The sequence below is a fragment of the Bufo bufo genome, chromosome 5 (genome assembly GCF_905171765.1).
Source record: "Bufo bufo chromosome 5, aBufBuf1.1, whole genome shotgun sequence".
NCBI classification, from domain to species: Eukaryota; Metazoa; Chordata; class Amphibia; order Anura; family Bufonidae; genus Bufo; species Bufo bufo.
In genome coordinates this window covers 518,054,010-518,066,200 of record NC_053393.1, presented here as the reverse complement: position 1 = coordinate 518,066,200, position 12,191 = coordinate 518,054,010, and the positions used below count along the sequence as shown (strand labels likewise).

Sequence of the window (12,191 nt, the reverse complement as noted above, 5' to 3'; positions counted from 1 at the left end):
GGCACATATTCATTCAGCCAATGAAATCTTATCCCCTATAGAATAAATACAATGTGCTTTCTGAGTATTAAATATAAACTTTATATGAACAAGTGTAGACGCTTCTCATTTCTTCAATATATGCATTTAAAATGTGATTTAGGAGCTTCACAGTTTCATCATGGCTTCTCCCATCAGTCTCTCCAGCTCTTCCAACCTTTACTAAATATTGGCGCCGATACCCAAATGTGGCCATTATCACGTTATCATAACAGTACCGGGGACCGTCCCCGCACCATAGCACTCATGAAGTCCAAGCATTACACTGGCAGGCAACTCACAAAGTCCAAAGCTGACACATGGGTATAACAGCAAGGATATAGGATATTGATACCATATAGTTACGGGGGTCTTCTTTTTTTTATAGATATATATATATATATAAAATCGGTATTGTATAGGATTTCATTCGCACAGGCACAGACAGGGAATTTCGGCTTTGGTGGTAAAGGGTGTCACATCTGTGTAACTTGTACGACATATATGTATATATGTATTATGTATAGACTTTTGAGGTGTATAGAGGTAAGTCAGGTAGCAGTGGATCTCCATACTTTATAGGGTCCATAATAACAAGTGTCTTTCCAGCACTATCGAGTCTGCAGCCCAAAGATTTTGCCACAACGGGGCTACATATGGGAAGATACAAGTCTTTGCCATAGGCGAAATATCCTCAATCAGCGTAGATGATAAATCCTGAGAATGTGCTATATTTGTTATTGTTACCGCCATGAGCTTTGCCGCCATCCAGTTTTATATATACTTCGTCGCCAGGCTCTAGGTGCAGGACTACGCTGTTGCTGGCATAGTCGTAATTCTGGTCGGCATCCTGTGCGATTGCGCTAGCCCGGACCTGTGCAGGAGAAGAACAAGAATGAATCATTCATATACAGGATTGGTTCACTGCCAAGATACAACACCATATGAATGCTTGAAAAGACGGCACACACCGGCTGCCAAGGAGCTGGCAAGCTGGAAGGCATCTTTTCAGAAATTCAGAAAGTAGTGTTAAATTTTTTCAAGAGGAACAAAAAGCATAGATCCATTGTACAGTGATTCACTATGTTATGCTTAGTGCAGGGCTTGAGTGGGTGGAGCAAAACTGTAGATAGAATTCCTGTTTCATGCTCCGCCCCTCAGACTCTGCAACAATTTTTGCAAATGTGGTAAATCAGAGAGAGAATACCAAGAGAATGTAAGTTCTCATTACAAATTTGAAGGATCATGGACCACCAGTCAGACTTTTATGGTATATACAGGATGCTTCTAACAGGGCAGGGGCAGATTGGCCATAAACCCTACAGGGAAATTTCCCAGTGGGCCGATGCCTAGGAGGGACACCCAGCCGGGTTCATAATGAACTGATTTTCTCTTTTGCACCTGACCAGCAGCCGCAGGTTCCCTCCTGAATTCAACTGTGTTGAAGTCCTCAGGACAGTGATACAGTTGAATACTGTGGCACAGATAGCAGTATTTTTTGCTGCACTGTGGTATTTGGTTCAGCTGGGGCAGTATATTGCTCTGCATTATGGTATTGCTGGGCCTGGCTACTTGTGTTGTCCTTGCCTAATTATGTTGCTCTGTCTTCTGTCAATTTGTCCCCACCTGCAACATAGGGCCACTTTTAGTTCCCAGTCTGCCCCTGTAAAAGGGAACATCACTTGTCCCTATGGAATGGGGGACCACAGGCCCTAATTTCTCATGCACTTCTCACCTCCAAATCCCAAACGTGTACAGTACACTAGATCCAGCTACATTCCCTAGAATACCTGCCCATGATACCATTGTATTATTTGGCTGCTATATACTGTAGTATGCCAAAAGAGTGGCCAAAATAAAAGGTAGCTTCCAACCTAATGCTGGTCCTGGGTATAATTATATGTGTTTTCGAGTGTCTGAAGATAAGAGAATATCTGGAGGAAACTCACACAAACTCAGGAAGAACGTTGTGTCAGATCTTGCATTTGGTTAGAATCAAACTCAGAATCCCTGGATTGCAAGGCAACAGTGCTAACCACCGAGACACCTTATTATCCAGTGTCAATATTTCACGCATCCCTGAAGACCACCATACTTTTCTCAGTTGTAACTTTGGTCTTACTCCCAGACCTCGAGACTGCATAACATGTCAGAGTTTTGATAATGAGCCTTTCATGGAGTCCTGGCCCAACAGGAATCCATATATATTTGTCTATAACAAGTTTCAAACCAAGGTGGTAACCCTATAACTTAACTAAAGCAAACCAAGGTAGGATCCCATACCCTAACTAGAGAAAACCATGGCTGAATCCCACACCTTAACTAGGGCAAATCAAGGACTAATACCACCTTCATTACAGCAAACCAAGGCAGGATCTCCATACCTCTGAACCCGGACATCCCTCCATTTTCACCCAGGCAGCCCCCCTAACTTGAGCATCTGAACAGTTCATGCTCCGATGCTCTTCTTTGCCCTGTGCTATATCGCGCAGGGCAAAGGCATTTTCAGGACTTCCGGTGATGTACCGGGGCTCTCCATGGGGCTGCCAGTAAGCCCGGTGACATCACTGGCACTGATGGGCGGGATTTAGCGCTGCCCTAGCCAGTAAAACAGCTAGGGCAGCGCTAAAGCATGGCCATCAGAGCTGGTGACGTCACCGAACACACTGCCGGGCGGAAGCTTCCACCCGGCAGTGTGTTGCTGTAAACAAAAGAGCCCGTGCCCTGCGCGATGTAGCGCAGGGCAAGGGAGCGCATCGGACCATGAGATGTTCCGATGCTAGCATCAGGGGGGCTGGCTGGGTGAAAATATGGGTATGTCCAGGTTCAGCTCTGAACCCAGACAACCCCTATAAACAGAACAAATCAAAGGCAGAATCCCACACCTTAACAATGGCAAACCATGTACTAATTCACACCATAATTAAACCAAACTAAGGTGGGATCCCATACCTTAACTAGGGAAACCAAAGTAGGATACCATATCCTAAGTAGGACAAAAAAAGGGTGAATACATACTGTCGCTGCAATTTAGGAGTCCCAAACTAGGGGACTACACCTTGTACGTCTGTGAGATTTAAATTGGTTAATACTTTTCCCCCATATGCCAGGGGATGTGGTCAACCTAAGAATCAAAGACCCAGAAACTTTGCTGGTTAAATGATTCTCTGCCAGGCAACCGCCGTAGAGTCAATTTTATTAGTTGTACATTGTGGGTCTAGCCCCCCCCCTCCTCCCCCTCCCCCTTTAGCCATCAATTTTAATATGTCCAATCACAAGTATTTATTAAAGCAACCAATCAGAAGCATAATAGTATGGAAAAATACATTAAGCCAAGGTGGGATCCTATACTTTAACTAAGACAAACCAAGCCAGGATCCCATATCTTTTTCTAGAGCACAAACAAGACAGAATCCCATACAGTACCTTAACTAGAGCAAACAAAGCAGGATCTGCAGTACCCCAGAACAGGATCACTGCAAATGGTAATTGACATACTGGTATATTATTAAATGAAATGTTCTGATTTATTACATTTGTACACCTAATAGCATTGTATGGACAGTTTAGGGTTAACACCTTGGCTCATCCTGTTAGGTTGCCAGGCGATGGACTAACTGTTCATGTCATAAAGGCACTCTGTTCTCAGCTGTGCCACAGTGAAGAGCTATATGTGCAAGTTCCTCAGAGCTAAACCCGAGCTCAGAGAACCTTCATCTCTGAGACTTCTACAGCCAAGGAAGCAATTTTATCCTCAAAAGTGCTCAAGATAGAAGGAAGTTAGAAGGTCCATAACCTACAATTCTGTCCATTGGAATCAGTCAGCAAGGTATAGTGCACGTTTATTGCAAAGAGACTTTACTGCTGTGACAGGGAACATTGCAAATGCATCCTTCCACACTTCGAGATGGTTTTGTCAGCTGTATCTCAAATCTTCACCCTTCAGTCTGGGAACTTGCAGAAGCATTTAACAAGAACAGGGAGAAAGAATACTGCAACCACCATCATTGCTGCTGTCCGCATGCTGCTATTGGGGAAGAATTGCACTGCGTTATATGTCTTGGAACCGTTCCTTGTTAGTTTCAGATATACTACTACTCCTATTCTGCACTTTAGTAAAGAGAGACTTATTTATTGATACCAACTGGCCTGGTTACTGACTCCACCATTCGCTGGGCATTGCACCTGCTCTCCTGCCTTGCACCCAGACCAACTAACATCAAGGGCACCTCAACTACCACAAGGCAGGAGCCCCAATACCAGGGTGCGCCCAAAGGACAGAGAGGGTGCACCTTCCAGCCACTGCACGGCTCTAGGGAGAGCCAGAAGTGCTATGAGAATTATGGACTACAACCACCCTCATGGCCACAACCACCACTCCTATCCTCCATGCTCTACCCAGCGCGTCGTTGCAGATCCCATACTTTACCTAGGACAAATCAAGGCAGGATCCAGTATTTTAACTAGAGCAAATACTTGGCTGATCACATCTTTTATGCAGGCATGCATTTTCCGTAATTTTGTCAGCAACAAATGCCCTTGGGAAAACAGGACATGCATGGGGATGAAAAATCGTACAAATGATGACTCATCCCTATACAGTCAGATGAGCAGTTCAGCTATTGTAGCTATAAGCCTTCACAGCATAAAGTCCAAATAAATAGCCATAAAGCCACAAAATACACAGTGCCATATGGCATCCAGATAACAAATTATATACAGCATTTAAATAAATAGTTTTACAGCACATATGTCAATATCTCTTGAGCTTAGTGAAAGGGCAATGGTGAGATTCTGGGGCAGAAATGGGATTAATAATAAAATCCCTGCTGGTCTAAGCCAGTGAAGAGATTAATTTCAGCATCCCTGGTGGTCTAGGGTAGGAATACTGTCAGCGTCCTTGTGGTCTAGGAAAATGACGAGGATACCTCCAGGGTCCCTGGTGGTCTAGTAGGTGATGCTGGGATTATTATTTCATATCTGGTGTCCAATACTCAATGAATGTCCCTGTTCCCTCCCTGCACTTATCGTGGAGATAGCCAGCGAATACACACTGCCATATAGCATCCATGTAACTGATTTTATACAGTGTCTAAATAAATAGTTTTATAGTATTTATGCCAATATCATTGATGTTTGAGGATAGTGAAGTGGTAATGGTAAGATTTCTGGTGCTCTAGGGCTGTGAAAAGGTTCATAGTTGAATCCCTGGTGGTCTAGGATAGTTAACAGGCAAATGTCAGCATCCCTGGTGGTCAAGGGAAGGGGCTACTGCCAGGGTCCTTGGTGGTCTAGGAATGTGAAGGGGCTACAATTTCATACTGGTGTCCAGTGGTTTATACACCCTCTAGGCTCCAACATTTCACTTGTAAAGGGAAGTTGAATACTGATTGTTTAGCTTCCTGTTCTATCCCTGGAAAGGGGCTACTGTTAGGGTCCCTGGTGGTCTAGGGACTTGAAGGGGTTGCAATTTCATACTGGTATCCAGTGGTTTATACACCCTCTAGGATCCAACATTTCACTTGTAAAGGGAAGTTGAATACTGATTGTTTAGCTTCCTGTTCTATCCTTGGAAAGGGGCTACTGTCAGGGTCCCTGGTGGTCTAGGGACTTGAAGGGGTTACAATTTCATACTGGTGTACAGTGGTTTATACACCCCTCTAGGCTCCAATATTTTACTTGTAAAGGGAAGTTGAACAATGATCATTTAGCTTCCTGTTCTATAAGATAATCAAACCTCTTCAGAGTGTTATACATAAAGTACAATGTATTATGGAAAAAACTGTCTCCAAATCTGTCACGTTCCATGTCACATGGATTTATTCACTGTCTTTTTGCTATCATTGCAGTGTGTTTGTTTTTTGAGGTTTATCACTGCTGTCTCCCTGTAGCCAGGTTCTGATGTAACCCTTCTCCCTGTTCCTTATTGCTATTTTACATATGTGTTTTAACATCTCCTGTTGAACCCTGGCAAAAAAACAAACCCTAATGTTAGTGCATAAACAGCACTGGTCGGTAAAGACAACCATCCATTGCCGTATTGTCTTATGAGGCTCACATTCCAGCCTGGATACGGAATCGGAACTGAATCGCTTGGATCAGTAAATGCATTCCAAAGATATTACCACATAAAGTGACACATGTCAGATTTGAAAAATGGAGCTACTATAGGTTCTGGATTTTGATATCGGTTGAAAAAATACATAAGTCCATCAAGTTCAACCAAGTGATAGGTGGGGATGTGAATTTTGGAAAAAGAGAGTAAGACTCAGATTTCTACACATTTTCATAAGCATTAATGTCATTTACTTTTAAGAATTCATCTAAACCCTTTTTAAAACTGTCCTCTGTTCCTGCTGTGACCACGTCCTAAGGTAGACTATTCCACAGATTCACAGTTCTCACAGTAAAGAATCTTTGACGCTTCTGGAGACTGAACTTTTTCTTCTCCAGTCGGGGGCAGTGCAGTATACTTGTATAGGTTAATCATGTCCCCCCCTTAGATGTCTCTTCTCAAGACTAAATAAATGTAATTCTTTTAATCTTTCTTTATAACTAAGACCCTCCATGCCCCTTATCAGTTTAGTCGCTCTCCTTTGTACTTTTTCCAGCTGCAGTGCATCCTCTCTATGTACTGGTGCCGAGAACTGGACTGCGTATTCCAGATGATGCCGCACCAGCGCTTTGTAAGGTGGTAATATTACATCCCTGCCCCGCGAGTCCATGCCTCGTTTAATGCATGACAATATCCTGGTGGCCTTAGAAGCAGATGACATTGTATGCTGTTATTTAATCTACAAGTACACGTCTTTACTAATGACTCTCCCAGTGTTACTCTTCCTGGGAAATATGAAGCACAGGGATTATTACTACCCAGATGCAGAACTTTACATTTACCCACATTGAACCTCATTTGCCAAGTTGATGCCCAAACTGTCAACTTGTATTTTATGGACATCTTCCATATATAGCTTGTTATCTGCAAAAATAAAAACTGTGATATTAATCCCATCCTCGATATCATTAATAAATAAATTAAATAATAGGGCACCCAGCACTGACCCTAACCAGTTTTCAATCCAATTTCAAACAATACTTTCTAAGCCTATATACCTTATTTTACCTATTAAATGTCTATGAAGGATAGTATTTAATAGCTTTGCAAAATCCAAGAACACTACATCCGCAGCCGCCCCTCTGTCCAGGCTTCTACTCACCTTCTTATAAAAACAAATTAGGTTAGTCTGACAACTTCTGTCCTTGGTAAACCTATACTGGTTGTCACTTATAATATTACCAGTTGCATACTCCTGGACATAGTCCCTTAAGAGTCCTTCAAACATATTCCCCACAACAGAAATTAAGCTTACTGGTCTATAATTACCTGTGAAAGACCTAAAACCTTTTTTGAATATGGGCACCACTGCAGTGATCACCTCCATCCACTACACAATGGACAGAGCTGAGTAGTTCTGGTGCCAACTTCCAGCAACAAAGCTACAAGGAAACAGTTGATTATGGGGGGGGGTGATTTTTGGGATCTCGCCAATTTGATTTCAATAGCCTATCCCGAGGCTAGGCTATCAGTTTCAAAATCCTAGAAAACCCCTTTAACGGTATGGCTACACAGTCAAGTTTCTGCATTCAGTTTTGGAAGCCAAAATCAGGAGTGGATCATAAAAGGAGAAAAAGAACAGATACGACTTCTCCTCCTTTTTGAATTCACGCCTGGTTTTGGCTTCCAAAACTGCTTGAAGAAACATGACAGCATGACCGTACCCTAAAAGTTTAAAGGGAACAGATCATGTGTGAACTATAATGGTGGCCATATTGGTTGTCAATCCAGTTCCTTTGAAACTAAAAGACATCTAACATTTAGCTGTATCTGTGATCACTGTTCTGAACTCAATACCTAGGTTGAAATGTGATCTCCTTAGACAATATGGCTGATCAGTTTCACCTGATGTCTATCAGACAATGTTCAACTCCACTGATCAGGCATGTATGAAGAATCCAAATTAGGTTTATTCCAGGCAGAATCCTTGTAATTATGCACAAACAGTACATTAAAAAAATATTTTTGGCCAGGATTCAACAAGACATGTGGACAGTGCTGTAGCTTGAACTACAACGGCTGCCAGCACAGCAGGAAGGGAGGGATCGGTTACATCAGAGCCTGGCTACAGGAAGCTTGGAGGGACAAACTTCACAAATAGCAATAAGATAGCACATATCAAACCATGAAGACACGGGCCATGACAAGCATTTTATCAGAATGTTTCCTTTACCTTTAAGGCTTTAGGCACACAACCGTATTTTGTATCCTTGTCCGATCCGCATTTTTTTGCAGATTGGACATAGATCCATTCATTTCTATGGGTCCACAAAAAAAAAAGGACCGTACATGGTCGTCCTCCTTGTTCCATCGGCATTTGTGTGTCCGTTCTGCAAAAAGATGGAACATGTCCTATTCTTGCCCGCAAAAAAAAATAAATTGGCGCAATACGGACATCTTGGGCGCAATACGAACATCGTGTTGTGCGGATCTGTGTTTTGGGGGTCATTTATTAAGACCGGCATTTTAGACGCCCATCTTAATAAAACCCTGGTACTGGCGGTGGATCACTGACGTTATGAAGAGGCGCATCCAGCGCCAGTTCTAAACACAGGACAGCTTTCTTGCTGTCTTACATTTAGACCATTTTCAATGCCTAAAACAGTAGTAGAAGATGATGAATGAGACGGACCTGCCGTCGTGTCCCCTTGCCCGCCTATGCCACGCCCACTGTTTTAGACCTGGCGTGAGAGTGGGTAAAAGTCGCAGACTGTGGCACAACTGACCGTAGCGCCGCAATCGGCGCCTGAACTACGCCTAATATAGGCGTATTTCAGGTTAATAAATGACCCCTCATATGTTTGGTCCACGACGTCCGATCCATATTTTTTGCAGATTGGATATAGACACATTCATTTCAAAGGGTCAGCAAAAGATGAGTATGGTGTCCGCAACCAGGCGGCCATTCTGCTGTCAGGCAATAGAACATGTCCTATACTTGTCTGTTTTGTGGACAAGAATAAGACATTTCTAGAGGAGATAAAAAAATACAAAAATGGTGGCATGCACACGCCTGGGCTTCGTGTTTTGCCGTTCCGTGATTTGCAGACCGCAAAATGCATACGGTTGTGTGCATGAGCCCAAATAGTGTGAATAGCTAGAGAAATACATCTTACATATACATTCACAAACAAGGCCAATTTCTGGTAGTGCGGCCGGAGCAGACATGGCCGGAAAAGACATGGCCGGAGCAGACATGACCGGAGCAGACATTTAACAAGTAATTTGGTCTGTTGAATGAAGGGATCTAGAAAAAATCCAAACAACTCGACCCTTTAATACTAAATTTAGAATGTCTGATAAAAGTATCAGGATTCTGAGGCTTTTTCAAAAACGATCTCATGTTGTGAGCGCACTTTAACATTCCTAGCAGTGTGCAAGTCAAAGTAAGAAGAGAACAGTTCAGAAAAGACTCAGCTGAGATGTATCGGTACCTCCAGCTTTCATCCCCCTCCACGTCTTCTGTGTTACCCACACTGCAAATGGAAGAGTGCGCTCTGTAACTAGGTCACAATTCAGACATGTGCCTTTCATCGCTCCTGTCCAATATCAGCGGTTGTGATCAAAACTAAAGAGAATCTGCTGTATTTCCGCAGGTGAGCTGGTAAGTGTGCAACACCCCAGAGGTGCATTACAACCTTTACGCCTCTCTACTATCTCCTCTGGTTGACCTAATGTCATCTATGCACTTATTTCCAGATCCTGCAAAATGTGTATTCCCATTTCCTTGTTTTGTAACTGTTTAAGTGTAAAATACCTGGTTTACCAGCAGATGGCGGCATACATGGCATAACTAGTTTACCTAGAATGGGACCCCTCTTTCCATTCTAGCTCTCTCTAAGAGAGGGAGGAGTTTAGTTAGTTAGGGAGAGTTAGTTTTAGCTTACTCCCTGCTAGGGGAAGGCTGTATTTAAGCCGCAGAGCACCTTTAGCTCTGCTGCACATACAGGTGAAACTCGAAAAAATTAGAATATCGTGCAAAGTTCATTTATTTCAGTAATGCAACTTAAAAGGTGAAACTAACATAAGAGATAGACTCATTATATGCAAAGCGAGATATTTCAAGCCTTTATTTGTTATAATTTGGATGATTATGGCTTACAGCTTATAAAACCCCAAAGTCACAATTTTGAGGTACCCTTTGCTCAGGGGGTATGGATTGATCACCTGACTAGAGTGTGACACTTTGAGCCTAGAATATTGAACCTTTTCACAAAATTCTAATTTTAAGTTGCATTAATGCAATTCATTTTTAATTTGCATTACTGAAATAAATGGACTTTTGCACGATATCAAATTTTTCGAGTTTCACCTGTAGAGGCAGAAGTCTTAAGCCTCCGAAGCCAAGGAGGAAGTTCCCTGGATAAAGTTAGAGACTGACCAGATTACAAAGTTAAGTTGCAGCATACAGCAGAAAGGAAAGGAAAATATTCCTATTTAATCCTGTCACCACAGCGGAGCCAGAGAGCAACAGACGTAGCAGAGCCGAGTGTGTTTGCCTGCCAGAATTAATGCCAAAACTTGCTGGTGACCAAGACAAAGCTGGAAGGTTGTTTCCTGATGAACGTTTATGCAAGTAAAGCTGTTGTTCAATGTTATACCAAGTCTGGACTCCATTTATTTCTCCATCCCTTCCACCAACTACCCATTGATTTGCTTCGCACGACCGCGCCTGGGATTCCAGCGTATCCAGGTAGGAGCACCGTGACACGTGCAACACCATCAAGGGACATTTAGGCCACCAATCACCACTCTGGCATTCCTACGCTGGGTACCACCATATCACTAGAAGGGGCCCTGTGCCCTTGTTGCTTCAATGCAACTGGCGTCATGACAAACACTTTTCTCATCTTAAAGAGATCCCATGGACATTGACCCCAGTGCGCTGCAAGTGGGCCCTGCTCGTGGATCTGCATAAATTTGACCTAAAATTACATCAGATTTTTACACAAGGTCTGAAAGTTGATAAAGATAACCAATTCAAACAAATGAGTTAAAAATATTAGACTTGGTCATCTATTTATTGAGGAATATGATCCAATACCACAGGCTTGTGAGTGACAAAAGTATGAGAAGCTTTGCTTTCAGTAACTGGTGTGACCTTCTTGTGCAGCAATAAATGCAACAAAATGTTTCCAGTAACTGTTGCTTAGTCCTGCACATTGGCTTTGAGGATTTTTTGCTCATTCCTATCCGAAATAGCTTCAACTTCAGGTCCTTTAACAACATTTCTATTAGATTAAGGTCCAGGCTTTGACTTGGCCATTCTAAAACCTCAGCTTTATTCTTTTTTAACCATTCTTTGGTAGAACAACTTGTGTGCTTAGAGTCGTTGTCTTACTGCATGGTCCATGTTCTCTTGAGATTCAGATAAAATTTGCTGGCACAATTCATTGTTCCATCAATGATGGCAAGCAGTCCTGGCCCAGATGCAGCAAAACAGTCCTAAACCATGCTACTACCACCACCACTGTGTTTCACAGATGGGATGAGGTTTTTATGCTGGAATGCAATGTTTTTCTTTATCCAAACAAAACTTCTCATTTAAACCAGAAAGTTCTGTTATAGTCTCATCCACCCAAACCTTTTTCGATAGCCTTCTGGCTTTTCCATGTGATCCTAGCAAACTGCTGATGGACAGCAGTGTTCTTTTTGGGAGAGCAGTGGCTTTCTCCTTGCAATCTGCCTGAGGGACCTTCTTGCTCAATGTCCTCCTGATCGTGGACTCATGAACATTGTCAATATCTAATGTTAGAAAGACCTTTATTGCTTAGGCTTGGTTCACTGTTTATCTTTCCGTTCTTCTGATCTGTCCACCTGAGGACACCATGGAGTTTTTTTATTTACTTATTTACGTTTTATTTTAAATTCAAAGGCACTGGACCTATTGAAAATGTGTTACTGATGCTGAGTATGACTGATGCGCTAGAACGGAAATCTAAACTGTGATGTGAACTCGGCCGTAGAGGTTACCTTGGGTTCCTTTGTGACGTTGTGGACTACTATACACTTTGCTCTTGGTGTGATTTTTGTTGGTCAAGCATTCCTGGGAAGGGTA

General features: G+C 42.6%; 1 protein-coding gene across 1 annotated transcript in view; it reads right to left on the bottom strand.

Annotated features, from left to right (window-relative positions):
* Positions 1-565: 565 nt before the first annotated feature.
* C1QL3 (complement C1q like 3) overlaps positions 566-12,191 on the bottom strand; it is a 32,613-nt gene continuing 20,987 nt past the window's right edge. Inside the window, exon 2 of the mRNA XM_040433047.1 lies at positions 566-892. Within this exon, the coding sequence (XP_040288981.1) occupies positions 713-892 (180 nt within the window). The 3' untranslated portion in view covers positions 566-712. The remainder of the gene's footprint in view (positions 893-12,191) is intronic.